Source organism: Zosterops lateralis, assembly GCF_965231275.1.
Source record: "Zosterops lateralis genome assembly, chromosome: 14".
NCBI classification, from domain to species: domain Eukaryota; kingdom Metazoa; phylum Chordata; class Aves; order Passeriformes; family Zosteropidae; genus Zosterops; species Zosterops lateralis.
The window spans coordinates 2,838,744-2,862,749 of record NC_139774.1 but is presented as its reverse complement, the minus strand read 5'-3'; the positions used below and the strand labels follow the sequence as shown (position 1 = coordinate 2,862,749).

General features: G+C 50.2%; 1 protein-coding gene across 3 annotated transcripts; it reads left to right on the top strand.

The window, feature by feature from the left end:
- Nucleotides 1–159: 159 nt before the first annotated feature.
- On the top strand, nucleotides 160–23,978 carry CYSTM1 (cysteine rich transmembrane module containing 1). 3 transcript variants are annotated; one of them, XM_083871845.1, is made up of 3 exons: nucleotides 160–288; nucleotides 11,600–11,841; nucleotides 23,525–23,978. In XM_083871845.1, the coding sequence occupies exons 2-3, from the start codon at nucleotides 11,619–11,621 to the stop codon at nucleotides 23,629–23,631; spliced, it is 330 nt and encodes a 109-aa protein (XP_083727971.1). In that variant the 5' UTR covers nucleotides 160–288; nucleotides 11,600–11,618; the 3' UTR covers nucleotides 23,632–23,978. The 3 variants fall into 3 exon arrangements, with proteins under 3 accessions (XP_083727971.1, XP_083727972.1, XP_083727973.1); XM_083871846.1 differs by lacking the exon at nucleotides 160–288 and adding an exon at nucleotides 295–418; XM_083871847.1 differs by lacking the exon at nucleotides 160–288 and adding an exon at nucleotides 995–1,246.
- Nucleotides 23,979–24,006: the final 28 nt, after the last annotated feature.

Here is a 24,006-nt window from a genome sequence, read left to right as displayed (position 1 = left end):
GACAGGGACAAGGACTGAGGCAGAACAACGACAGGGATGGGGCAATAGCTGGGACAAGGAGGGCACAGGGACAGGGACAAGGACGGCGGCAGTAGCTGTGACAGGGCCCGGGACCGCCCTCCTCGCTCCCTCAGCCACGCCCCACAATAGCCACGCCCCCTCTGGGCGGGGCCAGGGCAGTGACGTGTCCGCCCCTCGTGGGGGGCGCGGCCTGTGTCTCCCGTGACGTCACCGTCCCGCGGGGTGCGCAGCAGGTGCGGGCGGCGGCGCGAGACGCGCAGGGCGCAGGTACCGGGGCTGCCTCAGGGGCCGGGGGCGCCGGGCCGAACCGAACCGAACCGAACCGAACCGAACCGAACCGAGCTTGGCTTGGCCGTGTTCGGCCGGGCTCGGCTGGGCTCGGCTCGGCTCCGTACGGGTGGGAACTGCGGCGGGTGGGGGGGAGCGGGGCTGGGCGCGGGGCCGTGCAGGACTGATGAGGATGAGGATGAGGAGAAGGAGCGTGAGGAGGATGGGGAGGATGAGGAGGATGGGGAGAAAGGCTCCCGGGGTGCAGGGCCGGAGCCGTCCCGTCCCGTCGCCGGGAGCCCCGCGCTGGGTGGCGGTCCCGGGGACAGCGCTCCGGAGGGGTCACGGCAGGAGGGCCCAGTGAGCCCGGCCCGGGGGCCCGCCCTGCCCGCCGGCTCCGGCCCTGCGGGGTGGCCCGAGAGGAGCCCGGGGCAGCCCCGGCCGGCGCGGCGGGGTTGGGGTTGGGGCTGGGGCTGGGCCGGGGCTCCCCGCGCTGCCCGGCCCGCGGGGGACGCGGTGCTGGCCGGCCGGGGCTGGGCGTGAGCCCGGGGCGGGGGGCACGGCTGGTGATGATGCTGAGGTCTATTTATTGTGGGGCAAGAGGTATGGCAGCGCTCGGAGTAATAATAGTGCTGCATCGTGTGTTTAAAAGCCATTATGGTTGTCCTGGATTTATGTTTCTTCTTCCTTTAGCTGAGGGCACCTCATTTGGATAATTAAATGTCACGGTGAAATAGGAGAAAGAGGGAAGCACTTGTCTCCTGTCCTCTGCCGCAGGGATCTGTCACCCCTTCTGGTGGCAGTGGGCAGCCAACCCCTCTGTGTCCAGCCCAGTGCCGAGATCTGTCCCACCCATCCCAGATTCGTGTTTAGCTTTATCTGAAAGGAAATAGAGGTGCTTTTTGCTTTTGATGCCTGTACTACAGAGACATGTGTGAACAACCTGATTGTAAATAGGGTGAGTCTGGGTAAGGTGGTGAGTGTGGGTGAGTTACCATGACTGTGCTGAGCAGCTGCCTTCTCCTTGTGCTGTGTAAATACAGTGATAGGATACAAGGTGTGGGAAGTGCTGCTGTGCAAGCAAAGAGGTATTTTCTCATCAGTAGCTTAAATAATAACTGACTCTTCCTAGAAGTTTTTGATGATGATAATAATAATTTTACTATATCAGGTAGACTGAGGAGGAGGCTGAAAACACTGAGACTTTATAAATTTTTCTGATCGTATTTCAGTGCTTTTTGGGGACAGTCAGGGATTAATGTGCATGTTAGATAATAATCTATTGCGCAGAGTAGTGGTTTTACCAAGCACAGGAACTTGTGCAGCACAAAGTCTGCTACACTCTGCCCCTTATTCATGTGCTGTAAAGGCCATCTTTGTTAAATACTGATTTGTCATTCCCCGAATGGTGTGAGAGCTGTAACTGATAATCTGCAGAGGCTGGTGGGTGTCCTTGCAGCAGAGGTCGAAGAGGAGACTGTCCTGTAAAGGAGTAGCTCTGGCATGGGTGGGTGGGGGCTCTGTGTGAGCTGAGCAGACCCTGTGAGGTGGTGCCCTGGTGTCAGTCAGAGCAGGGAGCTCTGCTGTTCTGCTGCTCTGTGTCCCCCCAAGTCCATTTAAAATTGGGAGTGGTTTGCTGCTCAGAAAACCAGAGGTGTTCAGTGAGTGTAAGCAGAGATGTTCCTGCTCATGGCATTGCACTGGGATGACAGAGAAGAACCTGGAGGGCTTTGTGTGCCATCAACAGAGGAGCTCCTGTTCTCAGGGTAGTTCTGTGCAGGATCAGATGAATATATTACCTGATTTATTTTTTTTCTACGAAGGCAGAGCAAGCATGTGTAACTCTGGATTTTCAAGAAAGAGGTCTGCCTTTCTCCTGTCCCCTGTTTGTGATCTCTCTGTGGCACAGCTGGAAGCTTATCTGGGGTCCCTGAAAACTTCTCGTGGGAGCTGGAGCCTTGAATGAGCAGATTTACTCATTCCCAGCTGTCAGTATTGATATTTTCTACTCTCTGGGTTGCGTATCCTGCCTTTCTCAACTTCCTGCTGCTGACCTCAAACCCGCTGGCTCAATGAGCAGAAAAGAGCTCCGTCATTTCTGGGAATAGGGAGAGATAGGAAGGAGCCCGAGTCATTCAAGCAGGGGGTCAGCATTGCCAGGCCTGGCATCCTGCCGGCTCCCCGGGAGCCTCCCAGCCTGCTCAGCCCAGCGTGGCACAGCCTGCCTTCCCCAGGGCTCAGGGTGAAGTGTTTGGCCTCACACCCGTGCTGAGGGGCAGGAAGGTGCTGGGCTGCCCTCACAGCTGTGTCCTGGGAACAATTCCCAGCTGGGATCCCCCTGTGTGGAAGTGCCAGCACCACGCTGTCCTGGGAGGGGGTGCTGTGCTCCAGTGCCTGCCCACAGCTGGGGGGATTGCAGGTGGCTTTGGGGAATGGCCCTCCTTGGAAGCATCTGGTCTGTTGTGTTCCTTATTCCAGACACCACCACTGCTGAACAAAAGCTACTCTTTCTGTCACTTAAATATCAGAGAGAGAGATTTCCACACTAGGCTAATAATGTATTCTTGAGGTATTATTTGGTCCTATCAGCCGTTGAGGGCAGTCCCCTGATGTGTGGAAGTTTTTCAGCCCCTGACAGGGTGAGGCAAAGGCTTTCTTGGTTTGGCGACCACTGGGAGAATCTGGGAGTGGCTGTGACAAGCAGACATTAAAGAGGATTCTTGCGTGTGCCCTACAGGCAAAGTAAAGCGTCGTGTTAGAGCCACATGAAGGATATGGAAAAGCAGAAAAAGTGAGAAAACATGGAGGGGGTGGAGAAATCTCAGTCTCATTCCATTTTCCAGCCTATTGTGGAAATCTCTTTCTGAGTAACGAGATCTCAGCTGTAGAAAATGCCTGTATTTCTGTCTGCACGCAGCAACATAACCATGCCTTGGGAGCTCTGTGCTGCGGCCAGTGTGCTTCTGCTTGAGGTGCTAGAAAATCATCATCGTGCTTTGGGTAGCATCTTCCACTTAATCTACCTGTGTTTCAGAGATGGGGACGTTATCCTGAAAGCCTGCTGCTGCTCCAAGGCTGGAATGCTGCCAGAACACCATCTGAATAACATACAAATGTATTATCTGTGTTTATTAATTTTCTTGCTAATCATACTGTTTGTTTTACATTCTCTTCTCAGTTAGACCAACAAAGCTGCTTGCTTTAACTGTTATTTGCAGGTCTAGTTTTACCTGGCAATCAGATGTCTTTATTGAGTTTTTGTTGTTTTGGTATTTGTTGCACCTTAAAACAGTCAGTACACCACTTTAACAGCAAACTACAGTCATGTATTTCTGGAATTATCTAAGGCAACACATTGTACAAAGACTTGAACAAGAGCACTGCATGCAAAAACATTCAAAACCTGAAATCAAGATGTTGATGCTTCCTTCTGAAATTATTTCTGTGTAAAAGACTTTGCTTTTTGGTGTGTTTTGCCACAGGCACTGCTGTACCTGGGCAGAGTCTCACCTGGTCTGTCAGCAACAGGTACAATGGCTGACACCACCTGAGGGGCTGTGAAGTGATGCTTTCCATCCTTGTAATTGTTAGTTCCTGTGCATATTTCATCTGAAGGTTTTCTAAAACCTTTCATCAGATGTCAGAAAAACTGAACAATTTTCCCCCATTAAGGTTGCAGTCATGTAATAACAGTAGCAGGCCATTGGATTTAATTTTTTTCCACTGTTGTAGGAACGATGTCAGCTTCATACTTTCCTTCTGCCAGAAGGTGTAGGTAGACAGTGGGCAGGCAGTAAGTGATGGGTAATGTTTCTGAAGAGGTTTGTGTGTTGGTAACAATTGATGAGACATTGAAATTTGTCTGAAGAAGGAAAATCCTAGCATGCAATCCTGTGTGGGTGTGAGGGAGCATTGGTAAGAGTTCTGTGGAGCTCCACAAGCGATGTTGCCTCTGAGGCAAAAACTGTCAGCATGAAGCCCTTTAGAGCTGATCAAATCCTGGTTTCTGAAACTAAAATCACCTGGAAAAGTGCATATCCATTATGGTTTTGCCAGGAATGCAGGGCAGACAAATGGGACTGGGGAGCTGGGGCAGTCTGTAGAGACACCAGCATCAGCCTCAAACATCAGTTGTGCTTTCCTTTGTCACACATGGGCAGACTCCAGATCTCTGGAGGGCTTGGAGGATACCAGGAGGAGGGAATACCTGGCTCAGGAAGGTTAAATGCTTGTTCATCCAAACCACTGGTCAATGCCCAGAGCTGCCTCATCTGGTGGCTTCAGCCACATGAGCAGCAGCAGTTGTTTCACGCAGGAGGTGCCAAGGCAGCCACTCAACTAAAGAAGAGGAAATGCCCCTCTTCCCAAGGACTGAGAGTGTCCTGGAGTCCAGGACATCTCTTAAAGAAATGGGCTTGAACAGAGGAGTGGGTTTTAGCTTTCCCTTTTACAGCAGAAAGCTGGCCTTTTTGCTCTTGCCTACACCTGCATTTTGGAAATTAAAGTAGGTTCAAACAGCTTTTGTCAGAAAAGGTGGGGGCAGCTCTTGTTCCCCCTCTGCTATTACTCTAGGCTGATGGAGCTACCTGGTGCAGTGGGAGGGCAAACCAGGCAGGAAGCTTTTCCTGGAAGCAAACTGAGCAAGAATGGAATCTCTTACAATGTATCCTTAACGTACCTTTCATACAATCACTAAATGGAGCTGACAAATAAGCCGGTAAGAGGGAAACACGGAGCCAATGCCATTTAAAAGCCACTTGTGCTGTTTTTCATTTGGATACTGTTCATATGAAATGTAATTTAAATGCTAGGCTGGTTGCCAGGAGCTGGATTGTTGATGTTAAATGTACTTTCCATTAGAGCTCTGTATTGGAAAACTGCTTCCTAGTGCTGCAGGCATTGGAAGGGGTGGGTTACATCAGGGTGCCCCAGTTGTCCTTCTCAGGGTCTGGCCTCTCCCCATGCTCTCCATCTTCATCTCTACAAAGACCAGCTGAATCAATACCTGCCATCCCCAAAACGTGATTCCTCCTGACTACAGCAGCATGAGGTGCAATGCTTATTCTGCTGTCCTAAAACCAAGCAATTTCTTGCCTTTAAATACCAGAAATCTGCTAATTACTTTTGGTCATTGTGGGTTTGGTTTTTTTTTTCCTGTGTTCCAGACTGCTGATTTTCTTTTGTTTGTTTGTTTATTTAATTTACTAATCCCCCATTTGTTTCCATAGGGCTGTTTCTTGCCCTGTTCCTTATGCAAGAGGAGGCGTTTCACCCTGTTTCAGCACCCTGGTTAGATTGTCCTCTCACCCCACAGGCACAGTTCTCTATTTAATGGATTTGCTTGCACTGGAGATTGCATTTGAAGAATTTGACTTGCAGGCAGCTGTCTATAGGGATTGGTATTTCTTTGCAGGTGGATTAGTAGCTGTGAGCACCTGCTGTGTAAAAATGCAGGTGGTTTTATGCGTGCTCTCCTCAGTTTTCCCAAGGTAACAAGGTGCCAACAGGTAGAAGCAGATTCCTGCTGCTCTCCAGTCATTTGGGCAATAATTATGGTGGCCATAATTAGTCTGATCTCAAGAGATGTTTGGGAGCCCCAGCCTTGTACGTGACCTTTTGGAGGAGGGAAAAGGGTGAAACTGGGTCATCTTGGCAGGCTCTGAAGGGTCTTTGTTTGGGCACCCCTTGTGCTAACAGAAAAGCATCCTTCCGTCATGCTTCCCCTTATTCTCCTCATTCTTGGTGGTTTTCATGCCTTATGTTACCTTCTGACCAGAAGTCCTTCCTGTCAGGCCCCCAGGCTGTGCCATGGGGCTGCACTTGTGGAGTGACATAGCCAACAGCCATCTAAATTAAGCTTCCTGTACCTTTTTTCCTAGTTTTAGAGGTGGCAACTTGTGGATGGTGAGACTTTCCCAGGTTCAAACTGAGGCTGTTTTCAGAGACTGTATGTTGTCACTTGGGTGAGCAGTGTGGTGAGCTGTACATGTGCAGAGACAGGAGCTCTACAGGAGCTATTCCCACTTGGAAGGATCCTGCAGTTACGTACAGTGCAATTTGAGATCTGTTTTTAGCTTGATGGATGGCAAGAGCTGCCCTGGGAGTGGGCTGGGAAAGGGGTGGGAAGCAGGAGACAGCTGTGGCACTGTGCAGAGAGAGCTTGCCTGCTTCCTGCTAGACAAATGGTGACACTAAAAGGCACAACGATGTCTGGAAAGAATAATCAAGCAATGTTGCAGGCTGTGTTGAACAGACAGTCTTCAGCTCAGGAGAGATGCCTGAAGAAAGAAAAATATAATAAATTCATCATGAGTGTGCTGGAAGAGGAGGATCAGGAGCAGTGAGTGACTAGTTCTGTAGCAGCTGCCTTGGTTTGCTGGCCTTGTACAAGGCAGTAAGAGTGAAGCAATCAGAAGGTTTTTCAAAGCCTAATGGTGAAATCTGTTTCTCTAAGGATTGGTTGCCAAAATGGACAAGCTAAATATATATATGTGTGTGTAGTGACTGCAAAGCATTATAGCTCTCTACTTGCACCTTTTGCTAAACCTTAGCCAGAGCCAGGTTACAGCTGTAGAGGGACTGATATTCTCCATAGGATGGTGGCTCTTGCCTGTTGGTACCTCTGTGTGTACATGCACATCTGGTGTCATGGGCATTTTCTTTACAACACTAAAGTGACTTCTGATTTGCAGACCTTTTGAGCAATGGTGGAGGTATGATAAGCAGCTTGTTTAAAAATGAAACCCTGCTGTTGGGGTAGGGGAAATAATGTTTACTCAGCAGTGTGGAACAAAAGAGTTTGAACATCACTTAGGGAAACAATGATGTACTAATGAACTTGCCCCTTAGCAAAAGTACTGATGCGATGGGGAAGAGGAATAGGAACATAGAACATGGTTTGCCATTCTCTTCAGATGGATTAGCAATTTCTCTGTTGGCAAATGCTTAGTGACAGTTAAGGAAGTCTCTTTGTTTGCAAGGAAATCTCTTTGTGAGGCTGTGCAGGGACTGTGGAGCTCTGCAGTGGCTCTTCCTGCTCGACCTCCTGCAGTGCCATGGAAAAGAAAGGGCTTTATTGAGGGTTGACTTCTTTCTTTTGAGCTTTGCCTCTGAGCGGTGCTACCTAGGAAAGGCACAGATACCAGTTCTGATGCAACCTTACAGGAGTTGTCTTGGTTGCAGCTCACACAGAATTGCTGGTTGGGATGAGAACCTGCAGCACAGCTTGGTGATATGTTTGGCTAAGAGCTCAGATACGTCTCTGAAAAGTATCTGCTTCATGATTCAAAGCCCTGCCATGCAAACACATACCCATGTGAGTAAATAGGTCTAGGAAATGTGTCAATCATGTGTGAGGTCATGAGGCTGAAGGAAATCTCAGTGTTGTCACACAGCTCAAAAAGGGCAAGTAGGGATGTGGGCATGTAGCAATGACTGGCAGTGAAACTGGGGGAAAGGAGAGTCCTTCCGAGAACTTCAGTTTCACAACTACCACCTGGTTTTGGTGAATGCCTTGATGAATTCTCCAGGAGTTTTCTCACTCATCACAGACAAATCCCCAGTGGCTGCTGAAAGTGTTCATGCTGGACACTCTCTTTTATCTCTTTCCTAATCTCAGTTGTGTTACTTTACCCTCAATTGTGGAACATGCTCTCCTTAATCTCCATCTTTTCCTCTGTTCTGTTGTTCTGCTGTCTCTGCCCAGGGATCTGTACAGCTGTCAGTAGGCTCTGGCCAGTTTTCCCCTCGGTACCGCTCCCATATCAGCAGATGGAATCTCAGTTACTGCCTCCACTCCAAACCTGCCTTCTCTTCAGAAACTGTTTTGACACAGCTAACACGGAGCTGGTAAACAAAGAGCATTGGTAGTTCCTTCTTGTTCCCTATGATGCCACTTCCTTGTCTGCTCAAGCCACTGGATTTTTAACTCCTTCTGACATTTTCACAGACACTTCTGCAGAGCTGCTGAAGTGCAGGGTTTTTGTTCATCCCCACTGATGATTGGTTTTAACCAGGCTTTTTTCTTATCACACTCTTTCAGGGGTTTCTGAGCTTTGCCAGGTACACCTGCTCCCCATCTCAGCCCTTTCTGCAGAGGTGCTTTGTTACCTGTGTGGTTCCATGGCTCCAAAGGGACTCTGGTGTGTTCCCATGCTGGATGCTTGCACAGAGGCCAGGCAGGCTCCCTGCTTGGCTACCAAAGGCAGTAAATGGCCAGTCCTGATGGAGAAGGGTGGCCCTCAGTGGTCCCACCACGAGTCACTGTGGTAGGGGAGCAGTGGGATGGCTGAGTTTATCTACTGGCTGAATTTGAGTTCACTGCCAGCTCAGGAATCACAGCATCTGTTAAACCTTGCTTCAGCACTAAAATATCAAGGATAATGAATGTAGATAAATGAATTGGTGCATATGAAGGGACAGAAGGGAAGACTGACCTTCCCTGGAAAGGGTGGGCTGAGTTGATCATCCTCTTGGGCAGAAAGACTTTGAAAAACTGAAGTAATCCAGGTGAGTCTGCTGGAGCTGGACAGTACTCATCAAAGCAAGCTAAGCCCAGGAGGTTCTTAAAGTTTATCAACAAAACATGATCTGTTGTTTGCTGCTTTTGAATGCCTTGCGTGTGTGTATATAAAAACACACATATTTGTACCTAGGGTGCAGAATTACACCCTTGAAAAGAGAAGGGGGGCATAGATGGAGAGGTTGTCCCCTGCCTAAGGAGCACAAAGTGGGCTCTGGGGCTCTTTGATCTGGAGTAGGGCATTCCCACGTGCCATCTCCTTGATTTGGTACATCCCTAAAGTCAGGAGGGTGACCTTGTGCAGTCACCCTGATGGGACAAGAGGCAGTTTTCCACAAGGCAGTGCCCTGGATCCCCTCATGCCAGGAGCAGTAACAGCAACTGTATATCGGGTCAAGGAGGCTGAGCAAACCAGGGGATTCACAGGGTTTCCTGGGCCATGTCTGGGCACCAAATGGTTACTCTGCCACATGCAGTGGTCTGTGGGTATACACACACACTCACTCTGGCCTTGTTCTTCCCTGGAAACTTGCTTTTGGATGTTATTTTAGGATGGTTTTCTGGGTTAGATGAGCATTAGTGGCCTGGTGTGTCCCAGTTCTCTAATTGATTGTATGGAAGTGAGTTGTAGGGCTTGCTGCTGCCTTTCCCTGCCTCCCTGAAGGAAGAATTTCCTTGCTGGAGACTTGGTAGGGGTGTTGCATTGCAGTGCAGTGGTTAAAGAGCCTTGAGTTAAGTGTATGTTGTGCTTGTCAGTTTTAAAATGAGCAGTTAAGTGGTCTGGCTGGCCTAGCAGTGGGGAAAAAATAACAAACCATAAATAAAATTCCTGTAATCCCTGGCATTGGTTAAGCAGTTAAAACTCTTGACAAAGCCATTAAAAGACATCATCTGCAGGGTACAGCACTGCCTCAGCAGTTAGCTGGGACAACTTCTTTGAGAGGGGAAGAGGAGGGACAGACTGATTTTTCTCTCTGGTAACCAGTGACAGGACTCAAGGGAATGACTGGAGCTGTGTCAGGGCAGGCTTAGGTTGGATATCAGGAAAAGGTTCTTTCCTCAGAGGGTACTGGGGGGCACTGAACAGGATCCCCAGGGAATGGTGACAGTCCCAAGGCTGCCAGAGCTCCAGGAGCATTTGGATAACACTCTCAGGCACCAGGTGGGATTGTTGGGGTGTCCTGTGCAGAGCCAGGAGTTGGGCTACATTATCCTCGTCCAACTCAGCACGTCTGTGATTCTGTGACTGTGCCTGGCACACCAGGAGGAGCGCTAGGATGAATTCAGGTGGGTGACAGCTGCAGCCTGTGAGCTTTAAGGGCTTCTCAGTGTCCTCCTGGGCGGGACGGCAGCCCTGTCCCCTGGAGCAGCCCCCGGATCCCAGGCTTTGTGTGGGATCAGCCGGGCTGTTTGCATGGCAGAGCCCCGCGGTGCCGCTTGGCACCATCGTGCTGGCGACCTTCGGGCAGGAGCGACGTGTAAACAAGAGAGGAGAGCCTTGGGATCCTTCCTCGGGGAGGGACAGCCGGCGCTCCGAGGCTGTAAACAAACAGCTCGCTCCACGCTGCCAGGGACTGCGGCAGCTAAACATAGCCCCGGGGCCGGCCCGCCTGGCTCTGTCCCGCACATCGCGCCGTGCAAAGGTGGAATTCTTGGGGCCTCCTGGGTGTGCCGGTGATTCCTGCTGCCCGTCCCCCAGAGTGGGGGCGCAGCGCTGGGCAGGCAGCACAGCCCGGCTTCGTGCCCATCCCAATGCCATCCAAAGGGGATCTGCTGGCCAGCCTCTCCCTCTGCAAACCAGCAGCATCGAGCCTGGCCGAGGAAAATTATGCTCCTGGTATTTCTCCCTGTGGTATGTGGGAAGAGGTGTTTAGCAAAGGGGAAGTGGTGAGCTGTCTGCAGCCTGTAATAGGAGAAGGAAATAGCAGGGTATAGCTGCTTCAGGCAGGAGAGTTCTTGAATATGTAGAATATTAACATACACTTGTGTTTCCCAGACAGGGAGAAGCTCCAGAAGCCTAATGTAAGAAATGGTTTGCTTAGTCATGCTGCTTAGAGGTTCATTAAAGTTGCAGTATTGTGACAGTCTTGTCTTCCGATGGCTGTGCCATGAGTAATACATGACATGGGTTTTATGAGCATCAACTCTCTAAGGTGTCTTTAATGTTGCTTTTTGAATGAGGCTGAGCCCAAGGCTCTAATTCCTTGTGGCTGCTTAATGATTCAGTTGTGTATGACTGAAAGAGTACACAGTGAACTGGGGTTAGTGTCATCAGGAAATTGTTCACATACAGCCTTGCTCCAAAGTGCTGGTCTGGAGGCTTTAACAATTAGGAGAAGTGTAATGGACATTTGTGTTCACTCCTCCTGTCAAAGCTATCAAATATGCCTGGAATGGGCTGCATTTTTCCATCATTTTCCTTTCTGATATTGACAGAAACATGAAGTAATCACTTCTAAATCTCTTTTAAAAGTGTTTTAATCATGAACGGAAGCAGAGGATTTTGCTTTGCTGCTGCAAGACTTAGGTCTTAGGGTGAATAGCTGATGCATGACTGGAAAGCAGCATGTTTCTCCTGCTCAGCTAAACTTGTGTCACTTAGAGAAATCAGCTCCATCCCTGCCCCTGTGATAGAGTTAAAAACAAATGTGCTGTTTGACTATGTATTTTGAAGTCTGTTACTCACACAAGGCAGGGCCCTCTGGAGAGCAGTCTGAAATGGAACTCGTATGGCCATGGACGAGCAGACAAAAGCAAACCAGTTGTCCTGTTTGTCTCCCTCTTTTTCAGGACAGGTTCTCCATCCCACATGAGCTACGAGAACCCTCCGCCGTACCCCGGCCCGGGCCCCACCGCCCCGTACCCGCCCTATGCCCAGCAGCCGGGGGCCCCTCCCGGGCCCTACCCCGGCTACCCCCCCGGGCCCTACCAGCCAGGGCAGCCAGGATACCAAGGATACCCCCAGTACGGATGGCAGAACGCCCCTCCACCGCCGCCAGGACCCGTGTACGCAGATGGGCCCAAAAACACAGGTATGGATCAGCAGCTGCAGCTCCGTGCCAGGGATACGTGTTTGCCTCACAGGAGTCCACACCGACCTTGAAGTCGTGTGTTCACCAGCACCTGGCCCCCATGGCCTTGGAGGAGGTGGAGACTTGTTTGAAGTGGTGATTTTGTTTGCAGCTTGTTTTCGTGCTTTATTTTGCTGCAGTGTCTCTCACAGTTCTCTCTCTGGTTGTTGGAGAGTACTGCTGAACATCCTTAGCACTGATTCCTCAAGGGAGTCCTTATGCTGAGGTTGTTGCACAGGCTTTAGATTTGCCACAGTTCTCATTTCACCTGTCTCTTGGTTGATAAGTTTCAGCCAAAGGCTGCACAACTAAAGCTTATAATATTCAAATGTACAATTCATACTGAATTAATGACCCTCAATTTTCTTGAGCCCATCAGTATCTGTCCAAGTGATCTACTCATTCCTGGGCATTTTGGTTTTTTCTGGAGTTATTATCATTCTATGGAAAACCCAGATTTCTGGGGAAGGGAGAGAGGTTGGTGCACCTTCCCTGTGGCAGCTGCCTGGTCCATCTGTGTGCCAAGTCCCCACAATTTGGCACATTGGTATGCCCTAGCACCCACAGCTCTCCTGGGGCTTGCTGCAGGCTCAGGTTGTCAGAGCAGAGGCAGAGAAAATGATTAAAGGACCAGAGCTTCTTCTCCTTTCTATGAGGAGAAGCTGAGAGAGGTGGGACTGTTCAGTGGGTTTGAACAGTCTGGTGTGGGTCTATCAGAAGGGCCCAAATCTAAGCAGTGAGCAATTTGGTGTGAGTGAATAAGAACCTGAATTGAGGGCAAATCATGAGTTCAACTTCCTCTGCAACAGAGTGAGGACCCTGCCTTTGAGGAGGAGGCAGCAGCAAACTTCCCACCACTTCCACCAAATGGACTCAAAGTATAATCAGGGTTTTCCCTGGGATTTTGGGGTGGCTAAGAAATGTTTCTTGGTACTGGGCAGGGAAAAACTCCTTGTCTCCTGTGTGGAACATCTTTGTTTGGAGCCAGTGTTGCATTTTTGCTACAGCCACACAAAGGGATGTGCTGGCAGAGGCTGAAGGGAGAGAGGGGCTGTGGCTTTGGACAGCTTGGCTTTGAGACAGTTCTGCTGCCTTGGGAGCTTGAAGGATCTAATATCAAACTGGATCAGGGAGCTGATTACACTGAATGTCCTCTGCTTTGCTCACAAACCTGTGGACCAGCACAAAGAATAGGCTGGGAAATTGGAAGGGACAAGCAGAGAAGTGTCTGAGTGTCTCACTGAGAGTCCAGGCTCGTTCTGCAGGAGGTTGGATTTTGTTAAGCCTAACCTAACACAGCTTCAGCTCTGCAGAAGCAGCACTCTAACCCATCAAAACTCTTCTGGTAAGTCTTGGCCTTAAACTGCCTTCCTACAGCTACAAGTGGTCTCTGAACCCACCTTGTGAGCCTCTAATTTGCTCTGCTTTTGCAGAAGTAGATGTAAAAAAGGGATAAAATTACAGAATGGTTTGAGCTGGAAGGAACTTAAAGATCAGCCTGTCCCAATCCACTGCCATGGGCAGGGACCCTTCACTATCCCAGTTTTCTCCAAGCCCCATCCAGCCTGGCCTTGGACACTTTCAGAGATGGGGCAGCCACAGCTCCTCTGGGCACCCTGTGCCAGGGCCTCCCCACCCTCACAGGGAAGAGTTTCTTCCCAATATCCATCTAACCCTCCCTCTGAGTCCTCCTCAGCGCTGCTTTCCATCCATTCTCCACCCAGCCTGTGTTTGTGCTTGGGATTGTCCCCACCCAGGTACAGGAGCTTCTGCTTGGCCCAGCTGAACTTCACAAGGTTCACATGCCCCCACCTCTTCAGCCTGTTCCCACATCTTCAGATCGTCCAGGTCTCTCTGGATGGTACACATTTATTTTAAACACATTTATTAATGTCTGCAAAGTGAAGTCAGGGCTATAACTTTGCATTTGTCTGCAAAAGTTTTCTTTTTCTTCATTCTCCTTCTGTTAAACATCTTTTTTTTTCCCTACTCCTTTTTCAGTCAATCTGTCAAACTGGAACCTGATCTTTGTCCTCTGACACTGTAAAAGAGCTTTCAAAGGGGCTTTGTTTAATAACCCCAGGAGTGTCTAGTTTAGAGTGGATGTCTCTAAAAAAGCTATTTTTTATAAATCTCTTACACTAGTGCTATGTATCTGTTGATGTGGCTGAACTTCTAATATAAAATATTGACATCTAAATTTAATCAAGGCATTGCAGCCAGCCTAGCTGGTCTAGTGTGATTTCATGTGGCTTGTCAGTTCCTGTGGTATTTCCAGACAATTATCTGGGAAGAGCTACTGTGTGGATGCTTTCCTTTCAGAGCGGATGTTTGGCTCTCCTACGTGACTTTGCTTAATCTAATGAATTCAGCTACTCCAAGCAATACATTAGTATTTCTGAACAAATATGTGTCCACAGTGAAAACTAGGAAATTTGCTATACTTTAAGTCCTGTGCTTTACATTGTTTTACTGTGTGGGCAAACTGCAAAGATCTTATGTTGTAGATTGTAGCCAATGTGCTAATGCTAATGTGTGGAAGTAATTATGTATCATATTTTGGTCTTGAGTGGATCACACAGATGGAAATAATTACTGTTGAGCTCTCAGAATCTGATGGTAAGGTAGCATTTTATGGTGATGGTGGTTTTTCATCTTAATTTGTTGCCTGTCAGGAGTAGCAATGGACATAGCCTGTCCCCCTGGCCCCTGAAGAAGTAAAAAAAACTCACATGCCTCACTCTGTATTAAAGCTGCATCTGGGATGCAACAGGGAAGCAGCTTAACATGAGTGCTGCTAAGGGTAGGAAGGGGAAAGTTCTTGCTGTTCAGTGAGCAGTGACTCTGCCACAAATAGGTGAGAAAGGGATGTCGCCACCTTTTCAAAATGCCATTGAATAGGGGGACAAACCTAAAGGCTTGTTGGAGGAAGCTGCAGTCCAGAACAGCTCTGAGCAAGGAGAACACGTGTGTTCCCCTCTGGAGTGTCTGTGCAGGATTAACCAGCCACGAGGATGTCTGGGGTGCAGAAATCAGCTTGTGGTTATGTGTTAAGACTTGGTGGTGGTGGCCATATGACTGCCTTGTGGCCACCCCCATAGGGCACTGTGGGACAGGGAGATTGCAGCTGATCCCAGTGTTCCTTGGCCCCTTCTCCCAGAGGGGATGGAGCACAAGCCTGCACCCCCAGAGTCACCCCGACTACCTCAGGACATGAAAGGCCTCAAAGTATCTGTTTTTTCTCCATGTGAAGGAGCAGTGAGCTGGAGACTCACTGGTGAGGTGGTGAGGTGGCACAGAAGCCCTCATGGTTTTGTTTTTTGGGATGGATGGATTTTTTTTTTTTTTTTTTATTAGGCTTGACGAGGTTACTGATCCCAAAGTCTCCAAATAAACCCCACGGTCTCACATCTTTCAAGGGCTGGCAGCTGACTCGGGCGTTGTTCATTAGAAATAAACAGCTTGCCCTTTGCCTTTAGAGATGGTAATGTATCTGCTGAGCCTGGGGGACATTATCCTTAAGGGTGTCTGATTCAGCTTCCTAGCTCTGAGAACTGACTGATCCCTGCCTGCAGTTTTCCTGCTGCAGAGGCTGAGGCTGACTCCGTGGCTGTCCACACAAAGTCCATGCAGGTGTGAGTTTCTAGAACAGAGGTGATGGGCCACACAGTGCTTGGTGTAGCCAGAGGGAACCTGCCTGCACCAGGATAAAGCTGGGAAACACACAGCTTTAGGGATGTGGTTCCTGTGTGCAGCATTGTGTAGGGAGCAGGTTCTTTACAGCAAGGGCTTGCTTAGGAGGAAGAAAATACCTTTCTGGAAGATCTCTCATTTCCCCACCAGTATTTTCATTATTTGTTATCAACTGGTGTAAGGAAACCACAGTAACTGCTGACTGGTCAGCTGGTACTTCGTTGTCTATGTAAATTAGAGGTGAAATGCAATGCAGCTGATAACAGTGTGCTTTAAAAAGACGTGGAATGAGCCAAAGTACAAAGTGACACACTAATTTTAAAAGCAGAAGCTGATGCTAGCAATTTGACTGGGTTAATTTCTACCCCCCCTCCCTGTTGATACCTGCCAAGGTAATGGATGAGGCTATTCCATGCTGTGCCAAAGGGAACCAGGCTCTGTCAGCAGGCACTGGAGGCAAACAGAGCTCAGAATTGCGTCTGAGCCATTGTACACACAGGGTGGAAATCTTATTTCTGGAAGTTGATTACTTGCAGCAAAGCCAGCTGCGATAAGAGTAATAGTCACAGTGATGCTGTCTGCCTCCTAATGTTTGTCCAGCTGCAGAATAAACAGGTCACCTAGATACAGGCACTGCCTGCTGCTGCAAGGTTGGATGGTTTTTCCTCTTTACCCGTCTCGATGTGGAAAGGAGGGGATTGGAATCATTCTGGTGAGGCTTTCCAGTACCTTTCAGTGGTTACCTCCTTGCTTTCCAAATTATATGGAGCTGAGCCTTCCCCAGCAGGAATTAATTTGGAGGACAGGCTTTCTCTCTGTCTGTTGACCCTTTCTAACTAGTCTGTCAGAGCGTTTAGTTTAACTGTTCCTTCCTTTAACTTTACCTTCAGGAGCTGGAACTCCAGATGCTGGAGTCCTGCCAAAAAAAATAATAAATCTTACTTGGCAGTTGTTCTCTTATCTGCTTCTCATTCTTTAGTGTGCTTTAAAACCCAGTGTTCTCTCCTCCAGGATTGCTGTATCATCCTTCCCCTGTGTCCCTGGCTGCACAACCAGCAGGGGCTGTTGGCAGGCAAACAGTGCACTCCTGGGGCTGCTGTCTCACCTCATCTTCACTGCTTTTCACCCCCAAGGAGGGAGTAATCTGATAAAAACCTGATGCAAAGAAAATTATTCCCAATTCAGGTCCAGTATCTGAAAACATGCTTCAGACAAACTGGTCTCAGGAGGCCAAGGAGGCTCCAGTGTGAGCTGATTTTAACGAGGCTGCTGCTCCAGCCCTTGTCACTGGGCACCAGGCTGGGAGAGGAGCACACCATGCACAGCCTTTTCCCAGCACTGCACAGACTGTGGTATTGACCCTGTGAGGCTGTACAAGGAGGATCTCCCTGGGGCACGTTCCCTTTGCTCTGAACTGGGCTTTGTCCCTCCTCCTGTCAGTCACCCAGAACACATTTGTGAGGTGAAGTTTGTGCTGTGTAAATCCCTCCAAGCCAGGTCTTGTTTAACTCTAGGACTGATGCTGATTTTCAGTGTAAGCACTGGCACAGGCTGAGGACTGTGCTGTTCTTGGCCCTGCACCTGACTAGGTTAAAACCATCTGGCTTTAATGGTAAATTAAGATATTTACCAATTTAAAAAGATGTTAGAGGAAGTTCTCAAAATCTCTAGTTTTGGGAGATGTCTGTCATCTGTTGTAGTCTAGAAGCAAGCTGAAGGGCCTGAAGCCCTGAATTATTGTACATTTAAACTGAGGAAATGCTTGTTTCTCGTATGGCATGTCTCCTGTACACTTTCTAACCTGTATGCTGGGGTTTATGTGCTTTGGAGAGCTGGCTGATGCCTGTTGACATCCTGCCAAGACCTGAGTACCCTACAGAAGGTGTGCTGGCTCCTGTAAGGAATGCTTGTGCCTTTTAGAGAGGCTGAATCCTTCTCAGGCACATTGATACACCCAATAAATGCTGATTAGTATCACTTCAAGGATCTCTTAATCCCACGTCTCTGTGTTCAGGTGAGGAAACAGTATCTTTTCCAGCCTTGGGCTCAACTGCAAGAAAATATTCTCTATGGTTCCTGCTGAGCCCTAACCTGTGCCTGGCACCCAGGCTGTGTGTGAGAGGGGAGCAGCTTTGCCCAGTGCAGCCCTGGCTCTGGAAAGTGCTCGCTTGGCTCTCCTGCACAGTGACTTCCCTGCAATGTGTGCCCTGCTCAGCTTCCTGAAAGCTGAAACAGCTCTCTGGGGTGAGCATCAGAGCTGCTCACACTGACGGGAACAGAAAGGCAGGAATTTTCCAAAGCTGCTGAACCCAGGCATGGGTGGCCGTGGGGGAGGGCAGGTCTGATACCTGTGTGAGTAGTTGTAGATCAGCTGTTTCTGCTTCAGCCCAGGCTGAAATCTGGGCTGGGTCAGCAGTGATTGTCTGGTGGCAGAGGGGATTTGCAGGTGGAACTACCTGTGCTTTGTGGTATTTTCATTCTATGACACTTGGTTTCTGCTCAGGTGGCTCTGGCAGTAGCCATTTATGTTTGGGGCTGGGAGTTGTGAAACTTGTTCTGAGCAGTTTGCAGCTTTGGAAGATTTTTGCTTGCTATTGAATTTCCATCTGGCTCTGGTATCTGTTTCAGGAGTGTACTGAGGTATTTCCTGAAATCTGAGTGTGGTGCTGGTAGAGACTGAACACATAGTGAAAGCCTCTGGGCAGGAAGGGGTTGGGGGGCTGGGAAATAACAGGCCTGAAGCTGTTAGGCATGAGCAAATACCCCCAGAGAGGAGAAAGAACAATTAAATGCCTTCCTTGCCAAGGGAGTTAGATCTCATCTGTGCCCAGGCTGTGCCCTGGAGGCCTCATGCAGAAAGCAGCCTTGGTGGCAGCTCATATGAAAGTTGAGCTGTTTAGTTTAGTCCCTGTTCCCCAGTTCTGCAGTTTCTTCTTCTGCATTTGCTGCCTGTGAGGGGTTTATTTCAGGAGAAGTGGATGTCTGGGAGGTCATGGCTGGCTGGTCCTTCCTCCTGCAGCTCTGGGTCCGAGTGTGCACCTCCAAGAGGGGCTCAGGGGCATTTGATTTCCTGTTGCTGTCACTTCTGTATCCCTTGGATGCACTTGTGCTCACTTTCCCTTCTTTGGCCTCCATCCTGAACAGAAAAACTTTCCAAGGATCTGGGTGAGAATGGTTGGAAGGTAAAAGCAAATACACAGGGTGACCTGACTTAGCAATCTGCTGCAGACAGCACAAAACCACTCCAAGACTTCTTGCTCAGTGAGGAAGAGAAAACAAAACTCTTAGTGCAGAAGTGGCTTCTAATAAAACCCACTTAATTGACAAGTGGGAAGAGGCTTATGGCTCCCTTCTCTGCTGTGCACTCCCTCCCAGATGAGATCCTGGTATTAAGTAATACTCCTGCTCTGACCAGCTGTTACCATGGCAAATGGCCATTCTGATCCCACAGGAAGGATTTTGGGGCAGCAGAAGCAGTGATTGGTAAATTACTTACTCTTCTCGTGTGCCTCAGGCCTTGCCTCACAGCCAGCAGTGCAGGTGAGGGGTCTGTGCTGGCACAGCTGGGATAAAGGACAGTGAACTTCAGGGCACCTGAACAGGGCGATGAGTGCTGGGCTGTGCTCTCCACCTGCTGCTCCCCAGGCACTGAGCCTGTCCCTCGCTGGCTTCTCTGTGCCTGGATGTCATTCCTGCCATCCCTGAGGTGCCCAGGAAAGGGCCTGGCCCCTGAGATGTGCAGCAGGACCCAGGGAGAGCTTGTGGAGCTCAGGAGCTCTTGGGCACTGTCACCATCCCATACAGGTACCTTGACAGTGATGCCTGTGCCTGGATCCTGGGAGGGGATGGGCTGATTCTGGCATCAGAGCCAGCGCCCTTATACTGCAATCCTTGTAGACCCAGTAAAGCACTGCAATAAGGGGCACTGCAGTCTAAGGTCATGATTTTAGTTTATGCCAAACTGGGTGAAAAGTACAGCTCATTCCTTTCCCTCATGGAGCTAATGATTAACGTATGAATTAGGTGTGAGAAGAAACAAAATGTATATACTTAAGATAAAGAAGACTGTACATGAAATAAGAAGGTATTGTAGTATTTGTTTTAAAAACAAAGTGGGAGTTATTTGCACTGGTTTGTGCAGGCCACTGCTGTGTGATTACAGGGAGTGATACCATTTTCAGGCTAAGCATGATTCATTGTGCTCTACACTCTTTAAGGCTGATTAGGAGCTGGAAGGGTCTCTCAGTTTATACCTTCTCCCATCCTGTTTTAGAAAAAACTATGAAACCATCAAAACTGGAGCCTAGAACTGAGTCTAGTGGCTCCAAGAGAAATCACCCTTGTTTCTCTTCTTTTTGGGACCACCAGGGTTCTGTTCATAGTGACAAGGACCCTTTGTGCTGTAGGAGGTGGTTGGAGTGCCCAGGCTTGGCCAACAGAGAGGCACAAAGCAGCTGATGAGGTCCCTGATAAGGCTCACCATAGAAAACTGGGTGGCTTTAGCTTGAAGGCACTCAGGCACTGAGGAATCTCACAAAAGTCACAATTCCCTTCATTCGGAGATTGTGGATTGGGTTTTGTTGGCAAAGGTGTCCCAGTAGAAAACCTGATGTCTGTCAGTAGACTCCTGCTGGTTGCAGTCAGTTGGGAGGCTGGAGGGGGACTTGCCATCAGTAATGGGCTGTGCCAGACTTGCCAACTAAATGCTTTCAGAAGGTTTGGATACCTTGGATAGTGTTTGGGGGGATGACACTGCGTTTGTACAGCACTCCTGCATGGGCTGGGAGGAGTGCCTGAAGCTGCTCCCACGTGCTCTTATGTCCTCAGGTACTTGTGTCACTCTGTTAGTGCCCTGAAGCCAATGGTCAGGTGTCCAAAATGAGCAGGTTGATGTAGAGGTTGGTGAGAGGCTGGGCTGGGAGCACTTCGTCCAGCCTGTCTTTGAGCTGGTTTTCAGCTTGTGTAAAGGTGACCACCCTTCAGCTGTCCTGCTCCTCTCCTGTCCTCAGCAAGCCCCACACCCAGATCAGAAAAGCTGTTTAGTATTAATGCTGTACATCTGTGGTTAAAATCCCTCTGACAATTTGTGTGGGGACAGTGACAAAGCTGCAACTCCTGAAGCATTGATGTGGATCCAAAGAAAGCTTCACAAACTGTGAGGAGGGGTGGCTGTCTCTCTTCAGAGCATTGCCCAGATGCTCTCTGAGTGTGAAAGTTTCCAGTGTTGGTGGTGTGCACACTCAGACTGCAGCAGTGGTTGCTGGCAGAGGCAGAGCTGCCATTGAGACTTGCTCTCCTTGGAGAAGAGCTCTGCAGGTAGAAGGCAGCAACTTCTCAAATGTGTATTTCAGGTGTTGTCTTTGGGGCATTCTTTGAACTTGGAAGGCTGAGTGAGTTTGTTTAAGTACCAAGGTCACCTGCCATGGGGAAAAATCACAGCTCTTTTTCATAGGGTTTCTGCAGAAACGTGTTCTTGCCACAATGTGCTGCTGGTTTAAATGGCTTCCAGCTTTTAGCAGAAGTGAGGCAACAAACACAAGCCCTGTTCCACTGTTTGTATCAGAAAGGCTCACTCCAAACCTGTGGTGAGTCCTAGAAAGGCCTTGACGTGGCTGCTGTCCCTGTCCTGCCCCCAGCTGTGCCTGTCCTTCATCCTGCCCTGGGCTGCCCCTTCCAGCACAAGCCACAGCAGCAGTGCCAGAGGGCTGGCAGGGACAGGGACAGGGGTGACACTCACAGACATTGTGACCCTCTTGTGTGGAGGGGCAGTGTCCAAGCCGAGCCAGCTGAGCAGGCATGGTGAGAGCCCCTGGCTCCCTCTGCACAAGCCCAGCCTTGGGAAACCCATTTGGTTTAATATTTCAGCACTTGTTTCATAACAGCACTTTAGACATGCCTTGAGCTTGCTTTGTGGCATATCCCTGACACTCAGCTGTAGCTTAAAACTTGTAATGGCTTAATCATAAATACTTCAGGCAAACCCCTTTTGCAGCCCTGGACAGCTGGTTGTAACTGGCAGAGGGCAGCCTCCTCCTGCAGTAGGATCTGGATGTCTCAGGGCACTGGGGCCCAGTTTTGGGGATGGCAGTGCTCTGGCAGCAGCAATCCAACTCCCCATGGCTCAAAGGTGGGGCAGCCTGAACAGCAACCTGACAGCTGGTTGGGAGTCAGAGCTGTGTCAGGGCTCCAGCACAGAGATGTCACCATCTAACCCAGGACTCTTGGAGCATTTGGTGTGTGTTTTGCCTCCACTGACTGTAACACGACCTTCTTAAAGCAAACAAACACACCAAAGAGCTGCTTGTTTAGAGCTCCTGGATCTGCCAGGAAAATAAAGCCCAGACCAAGGTCCTGGCTCACCTGTCCATGGAGAACAGGCTGGCACTCTGCTGCGTAACACAAGGGCTCACAAGCCTCTATTTTCTCTTTGGCTGAGGGCAGGCGGGAGGGAGGGGCCTGCCCTAAGTCCTGTCTGCTGTGGGACATATTCCCCTTGGTATAGGATGGGATGGGTCTGTGGTCCACCCTGTCAGGGGGATGAAAGAGGCAACCAGGGTGCCAGGTTCATAATGGACCTTGTTCTGCCCTCCTTGCAGGTGTGGCAGGGGCTGGCCCTGGGCTGTGGGCAGGAGATCGTGCAGCCTCCCCCTGGCAGCTGCACAGGAAGCCAGGTTTCCATCAGGTCCTGCTCTGCTCCTACTGAGAGGTGCCAGCCTGTGCTCTGCAGGGACAGCAGCTCCTGAGGGAGGAGAGTGTGTGGCACCTCTCCTACTCCAGCACAGCCTGTCACAGCTCTGCCACCTCCTCCTCGGGCTGAAGGGTGAAGGGTGCCTCCATCCTGACATGCCTGGAGCAAGGGCTGCAGGTGCTGTGACTGAATGGTCAGAGGGAAGGGGGACCCGTGCAGGGCTTCCCTGGAGCTGGGCTGTCCCTGTGCAGAGGAGGCCTCTTCTCCTTTATTCCCCTTGATGTTGTAGCCAAGCACAGACAGTTGGGGGGTGCTGGACTCCCTCTCTCTGCCTCACTTGGTGGTGTCAGGGTTTTGGCATCATGTCAGCTGGAGCACATCATCCTCCACCCATTGCTGTGCAGAGCTGAAGTAGTGACTGGGGAATGGTTTCCTGGGCACAAAGCAAGCCCATGGCAGGGCCAGGCTGATGCCATGAGCTGTGTCCTGCTCAGGTTTCTGCCTGCCAGCACCCTGTGTCCAGCACTAGCTCCCTGCCTGGCTTGGACTCTTGTGTGAGGGCACGTTTCCCACACAGATTGCAACAATCAGAGCCAAGAAAGGACAGTCACCTGCCTGCCCTCAGGCTGATGCAGTTCTGGGTGTACAGCCTGGGCTCAGCGAGGAGGACCCAAAGATAAACTGCTCCTCTGTCCTAATGGGCCTCAGGAGCTGCACAAAGAGCAAGCAGCACACTGGCCTCAAGTAGGAGACCCTGCCTGGAGAGCTCCACCCAAACCTGGGGGTCCCTCTGCTGTGCTCAGGCAGTTGGCCGTGTGCAGTAAAGCCCAGCAGACTGCCAGCAGCCACTGGGCAGAGATGGTTTCTGTCCCTGGGGGATACCTGGAGTGTTTGTCACTGCACTGCCACCTCCCAGCCTGTGCCTCGGGTGCTGAGCTGACAGAGCCGAGAGTCCCCTCACATGCAGCAGGGACACAGAGGACTGGTCCCTGTCCAGGGCTGGTCCCTCTGTTGTCATCCCAGGGAAGGAGGCAGTTCTGTGTGTGGTGGGGCTGGAGCAGTGTTGGAGAACAGCTCCTCATGCGGGGGGCTGAGCAGTGCCAGTCCAAGCGGACAGGCTGCAGATGTGCAGGGGATGGTGGCACCTCCTGGACGGCTGCCCTGGGGGCCGGGCCACGCCTGGTTCTTGTCCCCTTCGGGGCGTGCTGTGCCTGCGGCCGGCGGTGTCGCTGCTGTGCCTCACCAGCCCCTCTGTGCCCGCAGTGTACGTCGTGGAGGAGCGGCGGAGGGACGACACGGGCGAGAGCGCCTGCCTGACGGCGTGCTGGACCGCGCTCTGCTGCTGCTGCCTCTGGGACATGCTGACCTGACGCCGCTGCCGCCCCGCCGCGCACCGAGTGCTCTGCAGGCTCCCCACTCCTGTCCCAACTTCTTTCTGTTACTGTAATCAACGCTCTGCTTTGCACAGCCAAGAGTTCCCGTCTGTCCGTCCTAGCGCCTTGTCGGGGTGGGGGGGTGCACTCCTTTATTTTAGTAAAGGAAAAAAAAAATCCCTTTTTAACATTTCTAAGACTTTTGTTGTAACTTTGAAGAATGTGCTAATGGTGTATTTCAGCCAAAGGCATTCTGATGATATGTATATTTACCAGTTGAGATTTTCCTAGCCCTAGAGACAAAGACGTACGCAATAATTAAAGCCAACAGTTGATTTTCTTCACTAGGTCCTGGCTGTTTCAGTAAATCTG